The 25,362-nt window shown below is 36.8% G+C and overlaps 3 protein-coding genes across 7 annotated transcripts in view; all 3 read right to left on the bottom strand.

Annotated features, from left to right (window-relative positions):
- The window catches only part of col12a1b (collagen, type XII, alpha 1b), a 219,651-nt gene extending 210,337 nt beyond the window's left edge, over positions 1-9,314 (bottom strand). The window contains exons 1-3 of the mRNA XM_056480643.1: positions 9,137-9,314; positions 7,088-7,192; positions 801-917 (exon numbers count right to left, since the gene is read on the bottom strand). Of these exons, the coding sequence (XP_056336618.1) occupies positions 801-917; positions 7,088-7,157 (187 nt within the window). The 5' untranslated portion in view covers positions 7,158-7,192; positions 9,137-9,314. The remainder of the gene's footprint in view (positions 1-800; positions 918-7,087; positions 7,193-9,136) is intronic.
- A 5,669-nt stretch (positions 9,315-14,983) lies between these two features.
- On the bottom strand, positions 14,984-19,787 carry LOC130247819 (cytochrome c oxidase subunit 7A2, mitochondrial). Its single transcript, XM_056481284.1, has 4 exons — positions 19,709-19,787; positions 17,525-17,614; positions 17,228-17,312; positions 14,984-15,223 (listed from the first exon to the last, which is right to left on the bottom strand). Exons 1-4 carry the CDS (start codon positions 19,724-19,726, stop codon positions 15,165-15,167), a joined length of 252 nt encoding a protein of 83 aa, XP_056337259.1. The 5' UTR covers positions 19,727-19,787; the 3' UTR covers positions 14,984-15,164.
- A 5,275-nt stretch (positions 19,788-25,062) lies between these two features.
- LOC130248185 (filamin-A-interacting protein 1) overlaps positions 25,063-25,362 on the bottom strand; it is an 82,882-nt gene continuing 82,582 nt past the window's right edge. For all 5 annotated transcript variants that reach the window (XM_056481746.1, XM_056481750.1, XM_056481749.1 and 2 more), the window contains one exon: positions 25,063-25,324. In XM_056481746.1, coding sequence (XP_056337721.1) covers positions 25,304-25,324 — 21 coding nt within the window. In that variant the 3' untranslated portion in view covers positions 25,063-25,303. The remainder of the gene's footprint in view (positions 25,325-25,362) is intronic.

The following is a 25,362-nucleotide window of genomic DNA, read 5'->3' on the forward strand; positions in this document are numbered from 1 at the left end:
TACTGGAAGAACAAAACGCAGGCAAAGAATGGAGGACAACATTGGAGGTCACGACGATTGATAGGATGTGCTGGGAAGTTTTTCTCCTGTCAAAATCAATGCAGGGCTTGCCTTCACAAACAAGCGAATCTGTTCAGACTCCTCCCTACAGAACTGTATGGCTATAAAGATTGACGATTGACAATTTCAAACAGAAGGTGGGACTTTTTTCGATGTGGCCGCCATACTGAGAGTTGCCCTTTTCACATTCATAGAACTGCCAGTAAACCATCTATGTATATCTGTAGTCTTTGGTATAGTTCCTAGCCAGATCAACCTAGAAAATAGCAACTTTTATATTTCTATTGGTCTTAGTACACAATACAAAAACAGAAGAGTAAATTATCAAAACTCTTTGGTCATTTTTATATTGAGATGGTAATAGTCTAATCCAATTCAATAATCTAAGCTAAGTCAAGTTAATAATGCTCCCTCCAGACCCAGAGATCAACTGAATGGATTCATAAATGGTAAAACTCAACTGTTTAACTCTTGGGAGTTGTAAAATGAGCCTATTTTTAAAAAATTTATAAAAATGGAGTGTTCCTACAACCCTGGCAAGTCCGAACAGCACTTAATGGAAGCCAGATATTTTAAAATCTACTTTAATACTATGCTCTTTAGGGGGTAAAATGTGCCAACTCTTTCAGATTCAAATCAATTGCAATTTGGAAAAAAATTAGCTCTGACACCAAATATCTGCTTTTATTCTGAAGAAAAACTAGAGACAAATGTTTTCATGCTGGTGTATTTTGACCCACCTGTATCTGACGTCACTTGTACTCTGAAGCCCTCAACCCTTGACAGCGGTTGCTTCCATGTCATTTGCACTGTGTTTTCATTTAATATCTTAAACCTCAAGTCTGACGGAGGTATTACTGTGGAAAAAGGAGGCAAATCAAGTTATCTCCAAGCAACCATTCCAAACTCTGTATTTATGAGAAGTGCACACAGGTTTATGGACGAAATCCCAACAGCGGAGATCATTGTTGGGGAAGGACTCAAGGCAACATGGAACAAACGTGGACGACGGCCATTTTGGGTCAAAATGACATCTGTTTGAGCTGTCTGACCGCAGGGCCATTGACTACTCAAGCATAGACACGTAAAGCACGTTCCACAAAGATTTCAAGAAAACATTACACTGGGCCATAACTCAAATTGGGCATGCGGTTACTGCAGTCAACAGCTAGACGCGCTACATTGAACTGCTTCATCACAGATACACTACCTGACAAAAGTCCTGTCGCCTATCCAAGTTTTAGGAACAACAAATAATAACTTGACTTTTAGTTGATCATTTGGTTTCAGAAGTGGCTTATATGAAAGGCAAAGGCCTCTAGATCACGCTTATTTTACCAAAATAAAATATGATCATGCCTTGATTTTTAATGATTTAATTAGGACAGTAAGATCTGACTTTGCTCAGACAAAAGTCTTGTCATTGAACAGAAATAATGTCATGCTGCAGTGGAAAAAGAGGTAATATTGTGAATGACTCCATCATGAGCTTGGAGGACTGCATCCATACATCTCTGCAATGACTCAAATCACTCATTAATAAAGTCATCTGGAATGGCAAAGAAAGCGTTCCTGCAGGACTCCCAGAGTTCATCAAGGTTCTTTAGATTCATCTTCAATGCCTCCTCCAACTTACCCCAGACATGCTCAATAATGTTCATATCTGGGGACTGGGCTGGCCAATCCTGGAGCACTTTGACCTTCTTTGCTTTCAGGATCTTTGATGTGGAGGCTGAAGTATGAGAAGGAGCGCTATCCTGCTAAAGAATTCGCCCTGTGATCCTGTGGTCTGTAACGTAATGGGCAGCATAAATGTTTTGATACCTCAGGCTGTTGCTGTTGCCATCCAATTTGTAGATCTCTCACACACCCCTTTACTGAATGTAACCCCAAACCATGATTTTTCCTACACCAAACTTGACTAATTTCTATCCATGCGGGTTCCAGTAGGTCTTCTGCAGTATTTGTGATGATTGGGATGCAGTTCAACGGATAAATCACAGAGAAAAATCGACCTTCTGCCACTTTTCCAAATGATCAACTAGAAGTTATTATTTCTTGCTCTTACATCTGGGATCGGCGACAAGACTTTTGTCAGGTAGTGTAGACATTGAGTATGTTTACATGGACAAAAATACTCAGATTTTAATACGATTAAGACAACACTCTGATTAAGAGTCTACCATATAAACAGGGATTTTTAATTACCTTAATCTAACTAAAGTCATAAACTAAACAGAAATCAAATTAAGACGTGGAGTACTCCTATTTTAGTGACATTACTGAAGTGCGGTACAGATATGTAAACATCGCAATCAAACTATTACCATTTTGTAGTACTTTTACGCTACATTTTGCGACAAAATGCACACAGGGTAATTGTCAGGCGTTTGAAGACTAACAAATGAGAATGGCTTCAAGCAAGAGAGTGCACATTTTTGGTGCAAACGAGAAACAATGACTATGCTGAGAATTCTTGAGGAAATTGACATTATGAAGTGCCTTGCCTGCCATGGGGGAATGAATGAAAAGTTAGTGAATGAAATGGAAGAGGTGGCCTGTTGCTTGAGAATTCGTATCATCTGTTTGCATGCATAGTCTGAGAAATTAACTGCTGTTAAACTTGCCGCAAAATTAAAAACAGAACACCCAAAATCATATATGATGCTATCATGACGAACACAACTGTTATTGTGTGAAACGCCGGAGGAAACTAGCGTTGAATGCTGATATAATGACGTTAATCGAACTATGTAGTATAACATGTAAAACAGGAACATTCAAAAAGCAACTCATGTAAACATCTTAATCATATTATTGTCTTATTCAGATTAAGGTAAATAATTAGATTACTGATGTCCATGTAAACGTAGTCATTGACTGTACAATGAATAGTAAAGGGTCACATTTTAAGTGCAATTGCATTAATGAGGTCGCTTTCATTGCGAATTGCTTAAAAGGGTGCACAACAACAACCTTTACTAAAAATGAGACATGAAAATGCAGGATAGTGACAAACAAATATATAAACAACAAGAGATTATGCAACATGGGACGGACCAATCTAGATGAGCAAGAACACTCATGCACTTGTACGTGAAAAAGTTGTTTACAACAACTTGAGGGACTAAAGAGACTTCATGTACAAGACGCACATGTATAGAGGACTTTGAAATATTTTAAAGTGATATTCATCGTGTGTGAAAGGTCAGTGTGAGTGTGTGCATGTTGGAATATCACAATAAAATATTTTGTGAAGCCGCAGCTCTGGTCAAACTTTGACCAGGGCTTAAGCTTGACCGGGAACAGGTTCACCAAAATCAAGATTTACCAACCTGGCTGACCAGATGTCACAATCGGTTCCATTTCAGACTCCAAAAGTGTCCAACACAATCACACACGTCCACAATCAAACACTCACCACCATTACTTTTCTTTTTTTGGTCCATCCGACCCAAAAAGTTTTGAAAATTGCAAGTTTTTTTTTTTAAATGCGAGCTCATTGGAACGTAACTTAAAGGGATAGTTCACCCAATCATGAACATTTACTCTCCCTCAAGTGGTTTATTCTGTTGAACACAAAAAAGATCATTTACAGAAAGCTTAAAACCTGTATCTATAATAGCAGGGAAATCAAATACTATGGATGTCAACGGTTACAGGTTTCCATCTGTCTTTAAAGCAGCTTCCTTTGTGTTCAACAGAGAAAAGAAAGTCAAACAGGTTTAAATCAAGTAAAGAGTGAGTAAATGATGACGATATGTTCAGTTTTAGGTGTACTATCCCTTTAATAACAATTTATTTGTGGTATTAAGCATTTAATCATCCAAGTTAAAGGTGCAGTAGGTGATCTGCCAAAATGCTAACATTAGCAAAATAGCTTTGAAAACACAGTCCCTCCCCTGCCGTTCTAAGCCACGCTTCCTAAAACCATTCACATTTAGCGTCTTTTCCATGCGCAAGCTTGTTACTCTCTATGTGCAACCGAAACAAAGCTGGTGAATTCAAACTGACGCATGCACACACAAAATATTTCCCGCGCTCCTCACGCGTTGCGCTGCTCCCGGTGTGATTCTCGGTTGTTTACAGTCATGCTGATAAAATATGCGCGTCTATGTGTTGTAAAATCAGGAGTTACTGGTGTAACTTTTAGGCAGAGGTGTCGGCACGAGTTTTGCAAGTCGACAAAACTACAGTTTATATGATCTTATTTTGACTAAGCATGGCTATGAAGCAGAAAGGAGGGATAATGAGTCAGGGAGGTAAGACTTTCTGGGCAATGAGTCGGGTCAAAGACAACAAATAATTCCATAAAACAAATGTATTTTTTTTGTATTCTATAGAATTATCATTAATATTCATGCACATCTTAGCACATCACTCCAGTTGTATCTTTCTTTACATTGTTTTCCAGTTACATTTAGGATTGATTTCTGTTGTACATTTAGAATAATAATTGTATATTAATAATAATATTGGGTGGTATATTGGCCAGTAGTGGGTTGTGGCTGGAAGGGCATCCATATGGGGTGGTTCGCCCAGGGTGCCATTTCAACTAGAACCGCCACCGGTTAAACTAAATGAAAATCTACATCATCGATGCTGTAAAAGGACCTTATGAAACTGAAAATAGTCACATCAATATCGCCGGGAGATTTTAGTGGCTGAACGACATTTCAGTGCATATAATCATAAAACAACACAATCTACATCAGCTTTGCGTGACTAAAATAGTTTTAAAACAGAACATTACCCGTCTAAAAAAATTATACATGGTGTCGTCCTTCCTCCAGCGTGCAAAACTAACTCCAATATTGATTCAGGATTTTAAGAAGTTGATTCAGCATTTGATTTTACCGCTGTCACTCTCCGTAAATGGTGAATCTGTCTGCGTGAACGGCTGCACAGATGTACAACTCAACATTTGTTGACACAGTTTGGGCTACTTATCCGAATTATAGGAATTATCGGCCCGATAAATTATAATTGGAGGAACATTTTTTTGTTTTATGCCTTACCCAGAATATAAAAATACATGTAAACACTTTCAGATCATTGACTTTAATCATTACTATCGGAACGTGAAGAGACTTTCAACCAGCACAACAAAAATGTTTCTGAAGACATTCACCTACTGCAGCTTTAAGTAAGAAACTTAGATTTTTTTTTTAAACAGTGTTTAAATGAATGTGTTTAATCAAATATGTTTCAAAACGGCAGCATTGAGAACTTCTAACTATCACTTAAAGAAAATACATCTAAAAAAATAACAATAAGCTGATATTTTTACACTTTGTTCCCCATGTGTGTGGAAATGAAGGGAAACTTGGCCTCCATGAGTTTCTTTTGTTTTAATAAAAGCTATAAAATGTACCACTATACTTTCCACTGAACACTGGCGAAGTGTTTAACACCCTGTCGTTACTCGATGATTTGCTATGGCGAAGTCACAGTTTTACTGCCTCTGACCAAGAGCTCAGTTACTGAAAAAATACTAAAATACATGAAAATGTGCTTAACTAGAGGAAAAAAAAAAACTTGAGCATGAATCAGTCTGGCTGAGATGTCCAGTGTCCTGCAACTGGTCATAAGATGCTTGTGGAAAAAATATTTAATACATCATATTCAATGCTAAACCTTTAGTGGAGTTATCCTTACAGTATATGTTCAACCTTATAGACCATTTCCAGCCGATTCGAATGTATCGCTCGATTGAATAGGCGTTATCAGTGGTTATCAGCTAATAGAGATGAGCTAGTAGGGGCCTTCTGTACCAACTGGTAGGCTCAGAAGGCAGTTATCATCCATCCACATGGTTAATCAGCTATTGATCACATGTGGCTGCGGCAGGAAGTTAACGAGATTTATATTATTTATTGAATTTCCCCTTAAGGCAGCACGGTGGTAGCACTAGCAAGAAGGTTGCTGGTTCGAGCCTCAGCTGGGTCAGTTGGCATTTCTGTGTGGAGTTTGCATGGGTTTCCTCCGGGTGCTCCGGTTTCCCCCACAAGTCCAAAGACATGCGCTATAGGTGAATTGGGTGAGCTAAATTGTCCATAGTGTATGTGTGTGAATGAGTGTGTATGGATGTTTCCCAGTGATGAGTTGCAGCTGAAAGGGCATCCGCTGCGTAAAACATGCTGGATAAGTTGGCGGGTCATTTCGCTGTGGCGACCCCAGATTAATAAAGATACTAAGCCGAAAAGAAAATGAATGAATATATGAAATTTGTCATTAATTGAATTTTATTAACGTCTACCCCTAGTATAGCTGATTAACCATGTGGATGGAAGATAACAGCCTTCTAAGCCTACTAATACACGTAGAAGGCCCCCACTGCCCCATATCTATCAGCTGACAACCACTGATAACACTCATTCAATCGAGTGATAACATTCAAAGAAGCTGCTATTTCAATGTGGTCATATCATTGGCCCATGAACATTTCCTGCTTGTTATCAAACTATTTAATAACTGTAAAAAGATACAAATTAATCATAACTTAATGTTAAAACAGCTATCATAGCATTATTTATCAACACGTGGCACTTTTTGCATTCTTGGAAGCTATAGAAATTTAAAATGTTAATATATTTGTACCATTGTTTTTACATCCCTCAATTTAAAGACATTACAATGTAGTAATACATTGAAGAATCAGTTGTTAGATCAAGATGAAATATTCTGTGCTTTAATGCACTAGCATAAACCACACTCAAATAGTTTGAAGCAAACTTTTAAGACAATGAACAGTCCAGTGTCCGCCCTAGTGTTTAAAAAGAGACATTACACATGTAAAAGCACATGAGGAATTATTTTTCTCCAGTACTTTTGTTCATTCTATAAAGAAAGGCAATGAAAATTGAAACATAATGAAAGCACTTAATATATTAGGCAACTATTACTGTAAAGTCAATATTTATAGAGTTTAAAACAGAAATCAGACTATAATCTAAACTGTTGGAAGAAAGTGGATTAATTCACTGTAATAGGATGAATGGAAAGAGATGTGTTGGCTTTTTTTTACCTTGGGCTCTCACTGATGTCAGTGCTGCGAGTGTTAAGAGAGCCACCGCTGCCAAATGCCTGACCGACATCTTCAACCCCGGTATCAGCAGAACATCAATCAAATCTGAAAAGTCAAGCATATTACACACACACACATACACACACACACACACACACACACACACACACACACACACACACACACACACACACACACACAGCTCATAAATCAGGGGAAAATACGTATTCCACTCCAGCATTGAGAGATCTCAATTAAATCTGATTTTAATTATATTTTCATACAAAATCCCAGCTGTTTCTTTGGTCAGAGAAGGAAAGTTTTTTTCCCCCTTGGTTAAAGCTCTCATAATTTTGGAAAATATTAATAAAGGGGGGATTAATTAAAATAATTCACTGTGCGGTTATTAGAAAGAACATTTTAGTTCAACTGTAAAAACAATTATAGGCTGCATATGCTTTATGTCATCGCAAACCCTGCTGATTCATCAGTTTAACATTGGAAACTGTGAGTTCATAGACTATATGGGATAGTCTGGAAGGCTGCCTGGTTTAGGATCCCGCATGGTAGGGGTGGAAAAACATCTGCAGGGCTTCTGCGCCCCCTGTTGTGCCTGGGCAAATTCAGATTTACATACACTGTAAAACCCCAAAAAAGTTAAGGAAACTCAAACCATTTGAGGATACCGATTGCAACAAACCTTTTAAGTTCAAAAACTAACCCTAATAAGTACTGTGAACTTAATCCATTCGAGTAAACGAAGCAATTTGAGCACAGTAAAACCCGATAAATGAAGAGAACTCAAACCAACTGAGTACTTTACAACCCAATAAGTTAAGGCAACTCAAACCATTTGAGGAAACCGATTGCAACAAACCAGTTTAGTTAAAAAACTAATCTGAGTACTGTGAACTTACTCCATTTAAGTTCTAAGTAATGAGGCTTTTAATTAATTAACCTTCAACACTAAGTCAAAACTCTTTTCAAATGAGTAGAATTAACTTTCAGTCAAATTTTGAGTTAACAACACTCATTCATTTGATAAAGTCGACTGTTGGGTTTTACATTGTATGTATATATATATATAGCCTTAGAGATCAACTCAATGCTCTGCCTCCAAACTTTGGCAATGTGGTTGTTGTCTATGATACTTATTACCAACATCAGAACAAGCAGCTTGTAAAATAATAGCACATTAAATCAACAATGACATGACATTTAATCAAAATATATTCGTTTTTCCCCTCTTAATTAAGAGACATGCGACATATATGTGAAATAAAAAATGTGACTCAAAACCATTAAATAACTTACAGAAACTAAATTCTCTGCTTGGTTATATTGATTTTTTACATTTAAAATGAATAAATGGACATGCAAAGAGTGATCTAAACTTGTAATGAAACCTATAGCCTACAGGCACGATACATCTTAAAGCTGTAATAGAGTAAAGTCGTCAAAAAGGGTCAAGTAATGTTGAATGAACAAGCCAACATAAGCTTTAAAACGCATTAATATGGTGAAAACAGACCAATAATGATTTATAATTAGTATTAATATTATCTTGTTGTTGATGTTCTTCTAAAACATGCAAAAAGGCTTAGTAGTTCCAATTAAAATGTGCAATTATATTTATGTAAAACTATTCACCTCATAATTGTGAAGATTTCACTAGCAGCTCCATTTCATTAGTATCACCATTAGCATATGAATTAAATAACATTAAAAAATGCTCAACAGATGTCTTACAAGTGTTATGAATCTAATGTGGATTTCCCAACAATAGAAAACGAATCGGTATTATCCAAATAAGCGTTCAAAGAGCACAATAACAGTGGTGGAAAAAGTGAAATCACCATTAAAACGTCTATGGAAAAAGTGATTGGAGCTGCTGAAAATGGGTCAGTGTGCTCACATTCATCATTACACTTCACATTCATCTAAAAAAAGTCTCTTATTTAAGTGCAGTAAACACATTCGTGTAGTTTATAATTGGTGTAATCGGTATAAAACGAAATAAAAGATGAAAAACTCTACATGAAAACTTACCAAACTTTCCGAAACCTCTTAATACATCACAAAACTGGTGAATGAAGGAGGTATATTCGCCCAGATGTTCTCTATATGTCAGAAAAAAAGCAGAAATTCTCCGTGATGCTGCAGTGATGGAGATGGAAATGAAGATGCGGGGTTGTTCGCCCACAGCTCGTAAAGGCTTTTTCCAAATGTACGGGATCTCAGACTAGAAAGTGCTTCTTAACAGGGGGCTGATCCCGGACCCGGAGCTCTGACGTCACGGGCCCGTCTGATGGATGATGTGCTGGGATGCGCTTTTGGAAAAGTCGCGCATACTTTCGGCATTCCTGCAGGCTGTCACTCATCAATGTTGGGCTTTTAGCACGGGTGATGACACGGAATAGACACTCGGGACAAAGTTCAAAAGGAATGCCTTATTCGGAATACTTGCATTGACTTTTGTAGATTTATCAAACAAGAAACAGCTCATAAATATAACACTGAGAGATTGTGAGTATACATTTAAAGGTATTAGACGATATTTTCAGAAAGGCGAACGTTTACAAAGAAACATCGATCGTTTTCGAAGCTCAATCTGAGGTGTGTCTTGTTGTGTGTGGACACAAATCGCAAAACGAATTTACGGTTCTCCTAGCACAGCTATCCAGTCCGACTACTAATGTATATCCAGACAAATTAGTTGTAAGCACAATTTTAATATTGTGACTCTGAAAAAACTATAAAAATGACAAAATGTGTATCGATATCGAACGTTCCAATTGGAAAATGCTGGGTGGGGTGGTTGCAAAGGGATCCTCAAGCCAACGGCACTATTGCTAAATTGTTGCTAGATCAGATGTTGCGGCTAAAAGTTAGCAGGAATTACTCATATTATCAAATTTCTCATTTATTGTATTTTATTAACGTTTACCACTACCCCAAACCGAAGCACAACCATCACAGTAACGTAAAAACCGTAGTAGTACCGAGTATCATTTGTTATTTATTAAATGAGGACAGATACCTGACCAACAAATAGGCTAATGTATATTTAGACAAAGTTGTTGTAAGCACAATATCAATATTGTGACCCTGAAAAAGCTATAAAAATGACAAAATTGGTATCGATATCGAACATTCCTAACGGAAAATACTGGAGTGGTTGCTAAGATAAACTCCCCATGCTAACGGCACTATTTTTTGGTTGTTGCTAGATCAAATAGGGTTGCGGCCAGAAGATAACAAGAATTATTCATATTATTAAATTTCCCATTTATTGTATTTTATTAACATCTACCGCAACCCTAAACCCAACCGTCACAGTAATGTACAAATTGTAGTTAAACATAGTATTATCATTTATTAAATTGTATTTTTTAACATTTACCCTAACCCTAAACCCAACCGTTACAGTACTATAAAAACATTATTTATTGTTAAACAGTGTTAGAAAAATGGTGCTCTATTGATGTGCGTATTCGCAGCTGTATACCTTATAGACTTTACCATCCTTTTCGAAGTGCAACCTGAGATTTGTCTTGCGATTTGTCAAAAATAAAAATTATTTTATTGTTTTTCTGGCAAAGCTAACCTCATCGACAAGTAATATATATTCAGACAAAGTCGTGGTAAGCTCAATTTTAATGCGACTCTGATAAAGCTATAAAAACGACAAAATTGGTATTGAACGTTCCTAATGGAAAATGCTGGCGCAGTTGCTATAAGGTAATCTCCTCATGCTAACAGCACTATTTTTCAGTTGTTGCTACATCAGATACAAAAGTTTACAAAAATTATTTATATTATTTATTAAAGTTCCCATTTACCGTATTTTATCAACGTGTAGCCCCACCCCAACCCTAAACCCATCAGTCACAGTAACTTAAAAACCGTAGTTGTACACAGTATTATTTATGTTTTTTATTGAAACAATCTCCCTCGTCTGAAGTCACTTTCGGTTTAGTCTGGCAATTTTAAACATCTACCCTAACCCCAATCGCCACAGTACTGTAAAAATAAATGTTTTTGTTATAGAGTGACATAAAAAAAATAAATAAATAATGCCATATTCATGTGTGTATCCACAGCTGTATCTCATATAGACTTTACTGTCATTTTCGAGGTGCAACCTGAGATTTGTCCGGCAGCTTGATAAAGAAAAAAATATATTTTATGATTCTCCTAGCACAGCTAAACCGACCGACAAGTAATGTATATTTAGACAGTCGTTGTAAGCACAATTTTAATATTGTGACTATGAAAAAGCTATAAAAATAACAAAATTGGTATCGATATTGAACTTTAACGGAAAATGCTGGAGCGGTTGCTAAGGTAACCTCCTCATGCCGACGGCACTATTTTTCGGTTGTTGCTAGATCAGATATGGTTGCGGCCAGATGAAGAGAATTATTCACATTATTTATTAAATATCCTATTTATTATACTTTTATTGTACTACCAACTGTTACAATAACGTAAAAAACGTAGTTGTACAGAGTATTACTTATGTTATTTTTTAAATTACCCAATAAACTGTATTTTTTAATGTCTACCCCTACCCTAACCATCACAGTACTGTAAAAATATTAATTGTTGTTATACTGTTACAAAAATGATGCTATATTGATGTGCGTATCCGCAGCTGTTTGCTATCTAGACTTTACCGTATTTTTCGAAGCGCAACCTGAGGATATTCGTCTCGTGATTTGTCAAGAATAAAGATTTTACGGTTCTCCTAGCACAGCTAACCGACCGACAAGTAATGTATATTCAAAGTCGTTGTAAACACAATTTCAATACTGTGACAATGAAAAAGCTATAACAATGACAAAATTAATATCGATATCGAACGTTCCTAACGGATTATGCTGGGGCAGTTGCTAAGGTAACCTCATGACAATGGCACTATTGCTAGATTAGATACGGTTGCAGTCGGAAGTTAACGAGATTTATAATATTTAATAAATTTATTGTATTTTATTAACATCTACCCCCACCCCAACCCTAAACTCAACCACCACAGTAATGTAAAAAAATGTTGTCGGACCAAGTATTATGTTATTTATTAAATTACCCAATAAATTGCATTTTTTAAAGTCTACCCCTATCCTAACCCAACCATCACAGTACTGTAAAAATATTAATTATTGTTATAGTGTCACAACAATGCAATATTAATGTGGATATCAGCAACTGTATCATATCTAGACTTTACCCAATATTTTTAAATATGAAATCTTTAATAAATAGAGTAGAAATGTCAAAATAAATGTAACTTTAAAACATTAATCATAATAAATCAACATATGTACACATGTAGTGTATGTATAAATGGCACCTGAATGCTTAAATTGCATTTATGTGTGTACGTTGCCCTCTAGCGGTCAAACCGAGCGGCACACTAAAGGAATGGAGATGTCCAACACACCAATGCTCAAAACTAAACTACACCCATGATCTCAAGCCATAAAAGAACAGCTTTCTGTTACTCATTTGATGAATAAATATTTAGACATTTAAAAACACATGCGTGCCAACTGGGAGTCATGGTAGTTTGAGTTTTGCTCATTAAGTTTATTAGTTGTTATTGCAGAGTTCAAGACTGTGTTTAATTGGACCATTATCTCATTTCTCATTATTAAAGAGAAACAGCAACAGATCTATTCACCAAGGCAGAGACCGAACTTCTAAAGCTCCTCATAGATTGCTTTTAGAACTAATGATCTGTGCTTTATAGTTTTATAATTAGCATGCAATTATTCACATGCCTTTCTGGGTTTTTTTCAGAGAGATGATTTGTATCGAGGCACAACGGATATATTGTTCATAACACATGATATACATTTTCATAACTCAACTGTATATATAGACAATGATGCTGTATTGAGCTCAATCGCTCCTGTGCGTTTCCTTGATGTATATTATGCACACGTTTGGAAACCATCTTATAAGCCTTGAGAACACAAGTTTTTGTTTTGAAGTACAGAAAGGAAGTGCACATTGCTGTTTGTTTCCTGGGAACCGATGAAGACATCCAAGAAACAGACAGTATCAAAAACATACTTCTGAACGCGGCATCATGAGTCACAAACACGCTTCATTAATTAAGGCTAAGTTCAGATATTATGCACTTTTAAAAGGAAAAAAAAAATCAATTCTTGGTTTCTCTCGATGAGAAGAATATTACCATATACACGAAAGGCCTAAAATGCGACTATAAAACCTTTGAATGCCTAGAAATGAGATTTAAAAAAAAAAAAGATTTTTGGGTTAACTAAAGGGGACCCCTTTAAGGATGTTAAATAAGTCTCTGATGTCCCTAGAGTGTGTGTGTTCAGCTCAAAATACCACACAAATAATGTTTTTAAACTCTTTAAAACAGCCCAGTTTAGGCTTTGATCCTAATTGTGTCACTTTGGTGACTGTCGCTTTAAATTCAAATGAGATTTTGCTCTTTTCAAAAGAGGGCGGAGCTACCGATGCCTATGTGTCAGCATAGTGGCAGATCCAAAATAATTCAAGACTAACATTCTATGCTAATGAGGGTGAGATCATCACTTATGGGTGGGGCTTTCCCCGTCTGATAACACATACAAAGGGAGAATTCAATTCAATTCAATTCACCTTTATTTGTATAGCGCTTATACAATGTAGATTGTGTCAAAGCAGCTTCACATAAAAGGTCACAGTAAATAGGAACAGTGTAGTTCAGTTTGTAGTGCTTACGTTCAGTTCAGTTGAGCTCAGTTCAGTGTGGTTTAATAATCACTACTGAGAGTCCAAATACTGAAGAGCAAATCCAACGATGCGCAGCTCTACAGATCCCGAACCATGCAAGCCAGTGGCGACAGCGGAGAGGGAAAAAAAAACTTCACTAATTGGCGAAAGTGAAGAAAAAAAACCTTGAGAGAAACCAGACTCAGATGGACACGACCATTTTAATTTCTCCGCTGGCCAAACGTCACGTGCAGAGCTGCAGTCTCAGTGGCGGAGGCTGGAAGCTGGCCTTAGCGAAGACTCGTCTGTCTCTGGAGCGTCACAGGAATCAGTCTCATGTGTCTCAGTCTCAATCAGTGTTTCTGTAGGCTGACTTAATCAAGTGTAATTATAAAAAATAAAATAAAATGAATATATTTTCACCAGAAAAAGGTGGCTTGCCATCTTCAGGTTGGAGGAAAGTCTTTATCCTAGGTGGAGGAGTTCAAGTATCTTGGGGTTTTGTTCACGAGTGAGGGAAGGATGGAGCGTGAGATTGACAGGCAGATTGGTGCAGTGGCAGCAGTAATGCGGTCGAAGTATTGGTCCGTTGTGGTAAAGAAGTAGCTCAGCCGAAAGGTAAAGCTCTCGATTTACCGGTCAATCTACGTTCCTACTCTCACCTATGGTCATGAGTAATGGGTCATGACCGAAAGGACAAGATCTTTATTACAAGCGGCCAAAATGAGTTTCCTCCACAGCGTGACAGTGCGCACCCTATAGATAGGGTGAGGAGATCTGTCTCTCGGGAGGAGCTCTGAGTAGAGCCGCTGCTCCTCCACATCGAGAGAAATCAGCTGAGGTGGCTCGGGCATCTGTTTCGGATGCCTCCTGGACGCCTACCTAGGGAGGTGTTCCATGCATGTCTCACCGGAAGGAAACCCCAGGAACTATGTATCTCAGCTGGCCTGGGAATGCTTCGGGATCTCCTGAAGGAAGTGTCTTGGAAGAGGAGAGTCTGGGGTTCTAAGACTGCTGCCCTTGCAGCCCCGAAGTGGAAGAAAATGAATAAATGAACATTTTTACTATTAGAAGTGGGTTTAATTCACAGACTGTTCCAACACAACTGTGATTAAACCTCTTATTAAAGTGATTTTAGGTCCCCTTTGGGAAAACAAATGCACATTTTTCTTATTGCAAAATAGATTTTTTTATTTTAATGCTAGCTTTTTGCAATCATCACGGAGTAAAATAAAACAATCAGAATATGTCTGTTTATAACAGTCACAGGTTATTTATATCATATTGGTCCCTTCTACCTCTCAAATTAAGGATTAAATATACTGTGTGTATTGTTCGGCAAACATCAGTCCTTCTTCTGAGGGACAGCTGCTTTCAATAGTTCATACATGACGAACACCGTTCCTGAAACAGACAGACATGAATGATTTGTGATTAGTTTACTTATTAATGGGTAATGTAGTTGTTTTATCTGCACAATATCTGCTAAATGCAGTTATTTTAAATCACTTACACTTGCAATAATTTTTTCTAATAGAATAATTTTACATGCTTTTCAAATCCTTCATTGTTTTTAATTTGTCATTTGCAAAGCTTCAAGGGATTTTAGTTCATAATAAGGCCCAACCACACTTCTATTTTTGTACCCTTTCCCCTTCCCCCTTGAAACAGTGTGTGAAGGGGTTCAAATTTACCCATAAGAAACAGGTAAAGCACTATAACACCTGCACATATCATCATATACCATCATGATCTCTTGCTTCATATGAGATCGACGATGGCGACTGCTGTAGTTATTCCAGTTTTTTTGGTATTTATCTTCAGGAAATCACTGAAGGCAACAATATCATGCTATCATAACGATCTAATGTGGCAATAAGATCGTAACTATACTGTGCATTTACACCGTAGCCATATTCATCAATGTAAACACATGAAAACAACATTAACATTATGGCAGACACTGTAAAAAAAGCCCATTTCCAGTCACTAGATTTTCTGACAGGGGATTCGAGTGTCATCCAGTGACAGATGAGAAAGTCGATTTTAGGTTGTGTTAGAAAGTAACCAAAATCCAATATCGACCCAACATATAAAATCAACATCATATTGACGTCAAATACTGACATTTATTCGTCAGGCATGGCAACCAAAATCTAACGTCTGATAATGTCAATAGTGGTAACGTCCACACAAATTCCAATTGTAACATTATTAGACGTTGATATTTGGTTGGTTTTAGGTTGGATGTTGGACATTGACGTCAGCCTGACGTTGAGTTCTGACGTCAACTCGATTTTCATTTCCAAACAAAATGCAGCGTCTCCACGACGTTGGGGTACAACGTCAATCTGACGTCATGTCATGTCTTGTGCCTGCTGGGTTTTAAAGGCCATTTCAGTCATCATACAGTAAACATTTGTCATTTTCTCATCAGTGACCTGCATCTAAACAGTCTCTGGGTCAATGCGTGTAAAGATTTTTGACATCTTCTTGGACACTTTAAATGCTTCCAAACAGTTTGCTGCAATTATAAATTGCCCATGTCTTGAGGTAGTTCATTATGAGGCGATTCACCTTCTATGTGTGATTTGATTGGACTCGCAAGACTGATTTTTCTAATCTCCATAGACAAGAACAAATAGTGACTGCAGGTTGAAGGAAAGTAGTTGAGTAAAAGTACCAATACTGCACTAAAAATGTACAAATGGGTAAGTAAAAGTACACATTTTTAAAACTACACAGTAAATTACAATTCCTGAGAAAAACTACTCAATTACAGTCATTTGAGTATTTGTAATAGTTACTTTACACCACTAGATATCAATCAAGCAGTGAAGATCACTGATTTTTTTTTAATTGTGGCGATTTTATGGGATGACAGTTCACCGGAAGCACTTGGGCTGACTGACTGAAATTTAAAAAAGTTTGTGTGCATATCCCATTAAAGTTCACAGTGTCCTACAACTCTCTGATTTTCAAATATTACACTTCAAATCATAGCTGATAGTGTTGTGATTCTCGTAGCTGCATAGTTTGGATCAACATTAATGAAAGACTTCATCAAAAACATTCACAGTACTATCAAATAATCTCTAAAGTTCTCTACGTTCCCGGAGGAGCACCAGCCCTGCATGTTTTTTGTCTCCTTTGTCTGTTACACCCATTACAGGTCTTTCAGTTTCTGCTAATGAGCTGATGATCTGATTCAGGTGTGTTTGGTTAAAGAGACACGGAAAATGTGCAGAACTGGTGGTCATCCAGGAACGTGGTTGAGAAACAGTGTTCTAAACTCTAAAAAGGTCTGCGTTATAGATTTATATCATTTAAAAAAAATCTAATCAATTCCCCTATGGATAAAAAAACTCACACTCTATCAATTTCCCCCAATGCCCTGCAGTAACATACCCACAACTGTGAGACTCATAGTTGCCCGGTACAAAACAGCATCCCCGACTCCTCCTTTCAGATGAATTGGAACCCCATTGGCCTCCTAAATAAGAAACATAAACAAACATTTTAATAAGCACACATAAAACATTAAAACACAAACATGTGTGAACAAGGGAAAAAAAAAAGGTCTGAGCACAAACACAGGACATGGTTAAGCCTGTAATGTGTACACAGACTATTAGTAAAGCTGTCAGGGGTCGAATCTTGTGCTTTGAGATACTATGATTTAATCCCAGAAGGGTGAAGACCTACCTGAAACAGCTTCTGTTTGTCGGGTACCTTGTTGGCCATCTGCCTGTGGACAGTGCTGGAGATCTGCCTTCTGGAAAGCTGTTGAATGGTCTGATGGAGCAAAAAAAATAAATACTCAGAAATAATATGAAACAAAATGAGATGGACAACATTAATGTCTAAATTACAAATGACTATTAAATATTAAGTAAAACAATAATAATATAGAGGAATAAATGCATAATAGACAAAGAGTTAGTTTTGCTTTCATTATAAACTAAGTTGTTTGTTTTAATGTTTCAGAAAATAAAGTCTCTCATTATTGATGTTTTACATTTTCAGCATCATTACTTCAGTCCTCAATGTCAAATGAAATATCATTTAAATTGGTGATTTACTGCTCAATAAACATTTATAATTATTAATAGTAGTAGTACATTCATTCCTTTATTTTAAAAAGTCAGATTTTGGTGACACTTCCTGAAAATGCTCAAGACAGCACTATATACTATTTGCACAGCCATTTGAAAACTACAGTAAAGTTAGACATCACTGCATTTAGTGAGGTATCGGAGTACAAGACACTGGCTATGTATGTTTCACTTTTCTATTGACTTTGCTCTGTACAATTCTAATTTATTCACAGCATTGCGCAAAAAAAAAAAACACACCCTTATTGACAACAAACATAAACTTCCTTTGGGAAGAGCTGTGCACATTTGTAGACAATATTGCAGTACATATTGGAACTGAACCTACAACATACATACTGTAGGTCTGTAAATCATTCATGAAATTGTTCAATTTAGAAGACATTTTCAGTAAAAAAAAAAATTACATTTTTTTCATAAAATTTGCTTGACAGATTTTGACAACTAGTTCACTATTTTAGTATGTAATGACACAAGACTATTAGTTTTATATGTAATGACTATTCAGCATTCACAAGTTTAGTTATTTTGACTGACATGACATAAGCAATTGATAATGTTATAAAACAGCAGAGAGTTGTATGAAAGCAGGTGATGCATGTCCAAAAGCATTTGCAATCTGTTGGAAGGAATGAGAAACTGCTACTATGATGTACTAGTTTTGAGAAATGCATTAATTGTTGCGCAAATGTAAATAGTGTGAGAAATGCACCAAAATGACTGAGAAAAACTGTATTACTTATATGCATGGCTGTTTCCACAAAAAACAAAAATATTGTACTGACACCACATTACAGTTTTAGAATAGTACTGTGTGTGTATATATATATATATATATTTTTTTTTTTTTACATTTTACAAAAATTTTACATTTATCAGACTCACGTGTTATATTTAAGGTCTATATTACATACAATTTGACTCATTAGATCAAAGGCTTGCATTTACAAATCACAAACGATTCTCTTTACAAACTTCAGTTTTCATCACCGTTTTTGAACCAAGTTTGTGGTGATTTTAGAGTTTGTATGAAGTCACTTAATTATCATTAGGCGACAATTATATATATATATATTTTCCAAATTAAGATACTCGGATCAATTCCAAGCAATCAAAATAGAGGTAAAGTTGGTTTTATATTCACATATTCGTTCATTTAACTGTCTCTATATTGTTTACCACGCTAATTTGAATATTCAGTCAGAATTAGCATGCAAGCATGACTTCTAAACAACATTAGCACAATGTAATTGACTGTAAACAATGCTGTACTTTGATAATCAATCAATTGGCTGATAATATGATTTCCCTATTTAGAATGTGCAAAGAACAGTTTTACGAAATTATATTATTAAGGAGAATGTCTGAATATCCCAATATGAAACCAACTTTACCTCAATACAATCTAAAGTCCAAAACGCTAAATCTGCTATGTGGAAGAGGAAACACAAACTATATAACGTTATACACAATTCACAAGCATTTATTGTACACAAAGTACGCTTTAAACCATTAGAACATATGGCGACCGCCATATATAAACCACTAAAACACCATTAATAATCATAGAGATTTATATTTTTCATGTTTATATTTTCAGTTTGCAGACGTGCAAAACGCCTAACTCCTCATGACTCCCGCTTTCATTTCTCCTCCTACCTCAAAACTCGGTATAAACAGCAACCTTTGATGTCGAACCGACGCTAATGCTTGGAGACTCGTTTATAAACCACCATATTAATATTAAACAAAGCAGAAATGTAGTAATATTTACCAGAAAGTGTCGAAACATTTTCACAACACGGCTGACTGAAGTTTCAGGACTGAAGCGGCGTGACTGAAAGGGTGCGATGATCGCCACCTGCTGTTCAGGAGCTATTGATTTACTTATAACTTTATCCGCGTCAGACACAAACTAAACACAATTTACAACAAAATCATAAGTCCAGGGCAGTCGGAGTAAGTAAAAAAACTTAAAAGGCTTTATTTACTATGTTAATAAAGGCTTTTAATTTTTTTCACTTGATATTTTAAATGCCTTGGTCTTGTGATTTTGTTGTTTATCTATATGAATCCCTTATTCAGAGAGCACAGGCTCATTTATTACCCCTGAAGAACTTTTTGTTTGATTTTGGAGTTTAAACACATTATACATTCATACGTGTATTTAAAAAAGTTTCCTCAGAGACACAAGATGAAAATAAACTCAGAACTGGACAGGAAGTTCAGGAAAGACCTACCAATGCTAATGCTAACACTACAGAATTCTGTCGGATTGACTATAGTGAACTGATAATCTGTAATAAATACATACTAAAGTAAAACGTGATGGATTAGTATAATATAACCTATAGTTTTACAAAAACGTATTAGGTAATTTGTTTATATATTTCAAATTCAAAATAGATCAGTAGGCTACTTTATTGAATAGTTCAAAAACACTATAGAAACTATAGAAATTGTTTTTATTTGTTTTTGAGTTGTTGTTATTTTCATGTTAGCTTGAACAGAACCCTAAAAGTATAATCAGTTATAATATTTTAGATAATCTTTCCTAAAAACTGAACAGTTTGTGGTGTAAAATATTACACACCCAGATGCTCATAAAAACAGACAGACAGACAGACTATCTACAGACAGACAGACAGACAGACAGACAGACAGACAGATAGATAGATAGATAGATAGATAGATAGATAGATAGATAGATAGATAGATAGATTAAAACAGTTTGAAAAAGGACAGACAGACAGACAGACAGACAGATAGATAGATAGATAGACGGACGGACGGTTAGATAGATAGATAGATAGATAGATAGATAGATAGATAGATAGATAGATAGATAGATAGATAGATAGATAGATAGATAGATAGATAGATAGATAGATAGATCGATAGATAGATCGATAAATGGATGGATGGACGGACGGACGGTTAGATAGATAGATAGATAGATAGATAGATAGATAGATAGATAGATAGATAGATAGATAGATAGATAGATAGATAGATAGATAGATAGATAGATAAAAACAGTTTGGTTTAGACAGACAGACAGAAAGGATTTACAGACAGAAAGGATAGACAGACAGACAGACAGACAGACAGACAGACAGACAGACAGACAGACAGACAGACAGATAGATAGATAGATAGATAGATAGATAGATAGATAGATAGATAGATAGATAGATAGATAGATAGATAGATAGATAGATAGATAGATAAATGGATGGATGGACGGACGGACGGTTAGATGGATGGATAGATAGATAGACAGACAGACAGACAGACAGGCAGACAGACAGACAGACAGACAGACAGACAGAAAGACAGATGGACGGATGGACAGACAGACAGACAGATAGATAAATGGATGGATGGATGGATGGACGGACAGACAGATAGCTAGATAGCTAGATAGCTAGATAGATAGATAGATAGATAGATAGATAGATAGATAGATAGATAGATAGATAGATAGATAAATGGATGGATGGATGGATGGACGGTTAGATGGGCAGATAGATAGATAGATAGATAGACAGACAGACAGACAGACAGACAGACAGACAGACAGACAGACAGACAGACAGACAGACAGACAGACAGACAGATAGATAGATAGATAGATAGATAGATAGATAGATAGATAGATAGATAGATAGATAGATAGATAGATAGATAGATAGATAGATAGATAGATAGATAGATGAGCCGGAAGCACCAGCATTTACAGCGAGGGAATGACATCCGATGCGGTACAGAGTTTGTTGTTGTCATAGAAATGAGTTACATTGATTACATATTAGGCTATATATATTATTTACATAATACTTTCAGAGTATTATAACAGCTTGTCACCCAGTGATAAGCACAGTTATTCTGCTAAATTAACGTTAAAGTGAGCGCCGTTCGTCTGACAGGTCCATTTGCGATAGCACACTACCAATGGACTTTGGATAAGACGAAATGGCCAAGCATCCAGCCCCAAATATACAACTATCTCATTGAAACTCCAAGTGATTTTACAAGAGAGAAGTTAAAGGCCTACAAGGCTTTGGATGCCTACAAATTTGTTCTGTGTGGTCATGTGCAAGAAATAATGCTCCATGATTACCAGATTCAAGACTATGTAGTGCTAAAAACCGAGGATCTGCCTAGCCAAAGACAAGTAGAGAAGACAAGCAAAACAACTGCATTCTGACAGAGAACTGCACCAGAACAGCAGGGTTTGTGAACGTTCATTTTTTACATTTCATTCTAAGCGTTCAGTGTTTAATTCACCATATTTAACTGATTTTGCTGCAATCAAAAACAAGTAATGTGTTTCAGCATAGCGTCAACTTACCTGATATGAAATGAGAACTGCAGAGGCCAGCATTTATAATTGATCCTCACTCCATTCAGCTCCCTTCTAGCCAAAGATGCCTGCAGTTGGCATTAAAAGCAGTGTGGTGTACGGTGAAAGTTAACTTTTCTATTTTGGACTTTCTAATTTGGCATCCTATCGCACAACACGACATGTTGCTATTGCAACCAGTCTTTTTTGCAACCGGGAACCCGTGTGACGTCATGTGTGAAGTAGGTAATAAAGTTATAAAAAATAGTTATAAAATCTTTGCCATAATTCTGAAACTCCACATTAGCTCAACTGTAATACATGATAGCTAATTTACTTGTTTACTGAACAGTTTGTGGTGTAAATTATTAAACAGCCAGATGCTCATAAAGTGCTTCATAAATGTGTTTATTGGATGTATTTGTCATTTTTCATAAGCAGGTGTGCCATTAGCTCTTTTTCATTGAGCTGCATTCACAGTGACAGAGAATTGTTGTTGGTCACATGTTTATTGTGATAATAATCATTATTCATAACTTTAGGGTGTTTTGGAGGAGTGTGACAGGAAAAGTTTTCCTCCATCAGCATCAAATCTGCCAACATTTGTCTCTGGGAGACCAGGGAATGGGGTTTTGGTTTCGGTGGTGAGATGTCTCAATAACACTGTTGAGAACAGGGTTAGTAACTATATTATGGAACAGCTTTCGGGCGACCTCTGCGATCAGATACTATGCCAAAATTGGCGACCCGGGGGTGTTACAGACTGTACCACAAAAAAACTAAGGACCGGTGGGATGGGGAGGGCGGGCTAATGTGGGGGTGAAATTACGGGAGTTTTCTGGGAGAAATAACAAAACGGGAGGGTGATGGGGGAGATGGGTCTGAAATATGGGAGACTCCCAGGAAAAACGGGAGTGTTGGCAGGTATGATCAGCATCACGTCGGGTCCTGGCCACTATTTTGTAAGAAGAATGGTGCAAAATCCTTCTGTCCACTGTGCAGGGCTTATATCTGTCATTCCCAAGACGAACTGATGATGTATTGGCTGTAAAAGGAGTCGCTACACCACACTAATGAATTATTGTGGTCTAAAATGAGGCATTTCAGTTTCTATACAAAGATGTGAATTAAATGAATGCACAAAACTGAAATATTGCATACAACATTTGAGATTAAAGCACTGTTTCCATCCACTGAGTCAAAGAAAACAAAATCATCCCTTCCTGATATACCTGTTTTCCAGTATTGAGTTGTTACTGGAAGGGCATCAGCAGTGTAAAACATATGCTGGAATAGTTGGTGGTTCATTTCGCTGTGGCAACCCCTAATAAATAAGTCAAAGGAGAGTGAATGAATGAATGAAAACAAGTATAATAATATAGAGGATTTAGGGTGCTTTTATTTTATAATTTAGACATAAAGAAACAGAACAAAATGAAAACGTTTAGTTGCATTTCAAAACAGTACAAACTGATAAATTGTTTAAAATAAGAATGTAGATATATGTTATGACTTTAAATATAGACTGCGGTGAAACATTTACTCTTAAAATACACTTCTCGCATGCTTCAACTTCTAGTGTTCTGTTTGACTTCTGTCACTTAATCTTTCTTTACCAGCAGCAGCAACCTTTATGATTCTTCTTCTACTTCTTCTGATATTTATTGGCAATGGGTAACCCAATGTTGCAACATAGATACCCCTATATAAATTTCTGGAGATCACGAATTATGTAGCCAGAAGTACGTATGGCAGCATTTCGTCTTTAAAACAAACGCTACAGGGCGGCATGACGTTGTTCCTTTTTATGCTACCAGCTGTTTCGTGCTTTCCCTCTGTTACCAGTTTGCCTAGTAGCTCGTCAAGTACATCGGCAGATTTGAGACGCAGAGAGAAGTTGACCTCGACAACGTGGTTCGAGTCCGATGAAGAACGCTTCCAGAAATCGGGTAAGACAAAAACAAAAGCCAAAAATAAATAAATAAATTAATTAATTAAAAATAAACTAGATAAATAAAATAAACATAAATGAACAAGTAAATAACAGGGTGAGAATGTGGTAAAATCTGGAAACGTGGTAAAAATTAGGTGAGGGCTTTTCTTTTTCTGGATTGTTTTTTAAAACACTGTCGGTTGGGTTCAGGAAAGTGGGTGGATGGGTAGGTAAATAGGTGCTTTTTAACCCTTTAAGGTGCACTCCTTGAAAGTATTTTTTGGCCCACATCTTGCATTGAATAATATGCTGACACAACTCTGATAAATAGTAATAAGCAATCAAAATAATATTGATAACCTATGGATAAAAGGTCAACTAGGTGGTTATGATGCAGGTTAAAGGGTTAAAACACTATTGGTTGGGTTAAGGGTAGGAAGAGGGTGGGGGGATCGGTCGGTTGGTTAGTCAGTAAATTGGTCAGTCAACAGTGGCCTCTGGTGGATTTATGCAAGAACAGTAGGCGCAAATGGCACTCGCGAGAGAAATTTGAGATCTCAAAAAGTGTACACAGTGGCATCTGGTGGATTCGCAAAAACAAAAACTGCAAATAAAAAATATAGCTTCAGGGATGTATTTGGCGATCTCCAGAAATATATACAGGGGTACGTAATCAGAATGAGCCTGGGTTGCAACTTTTAGGCACATTACCACCAGGGTTTAATTTGTGCTGGCACCTCATTTTACCGATCCCCCTCCCCTGCGCCAACCCTCCACCCTCCAATGCCCTGCCATTCACCCCCCTGCTCTTTAAAAAACATCCACCCTCCCCCACCACCCCTCAACCACCTCTACATCCTCTGGTAACATGCCGGATCCGTTAACCCGATCCGTTAACCCGATTAATCGTTGGAATAATCTGAGCATGCGTGCTTCATCTGCACAGCCGCACTGCAGATCCTCCTGCTTGAACTGGATTTGCGTCTGGTTTTATGGGTGCGTTTGGATGCAGGGCAGGTGTAGAGACCCTTCAGTCAGGCATATTATACTGAAATCATCCCAAACACAGCCTTTTCAGCGCGGCTCTCGATTCACATGGAGGACAACATTCTCTGTGGATGAAAACAGGGAAAGTGAGTGGCTTATTGGA

This window comes from Danio aesculapii, chromosome 20 (genome assembly GCF_903798145.1).
Source record: "Danio aesculapii chromosome 20, fDanAes4.1, whole genome shotgun sequence".
NCBI classification, from domain to species: Eukaryota; Metazoa; Chordata; class Actinopteri; order Cypriniformes; family Danionidae; genus Danio; species Danio aesculapii.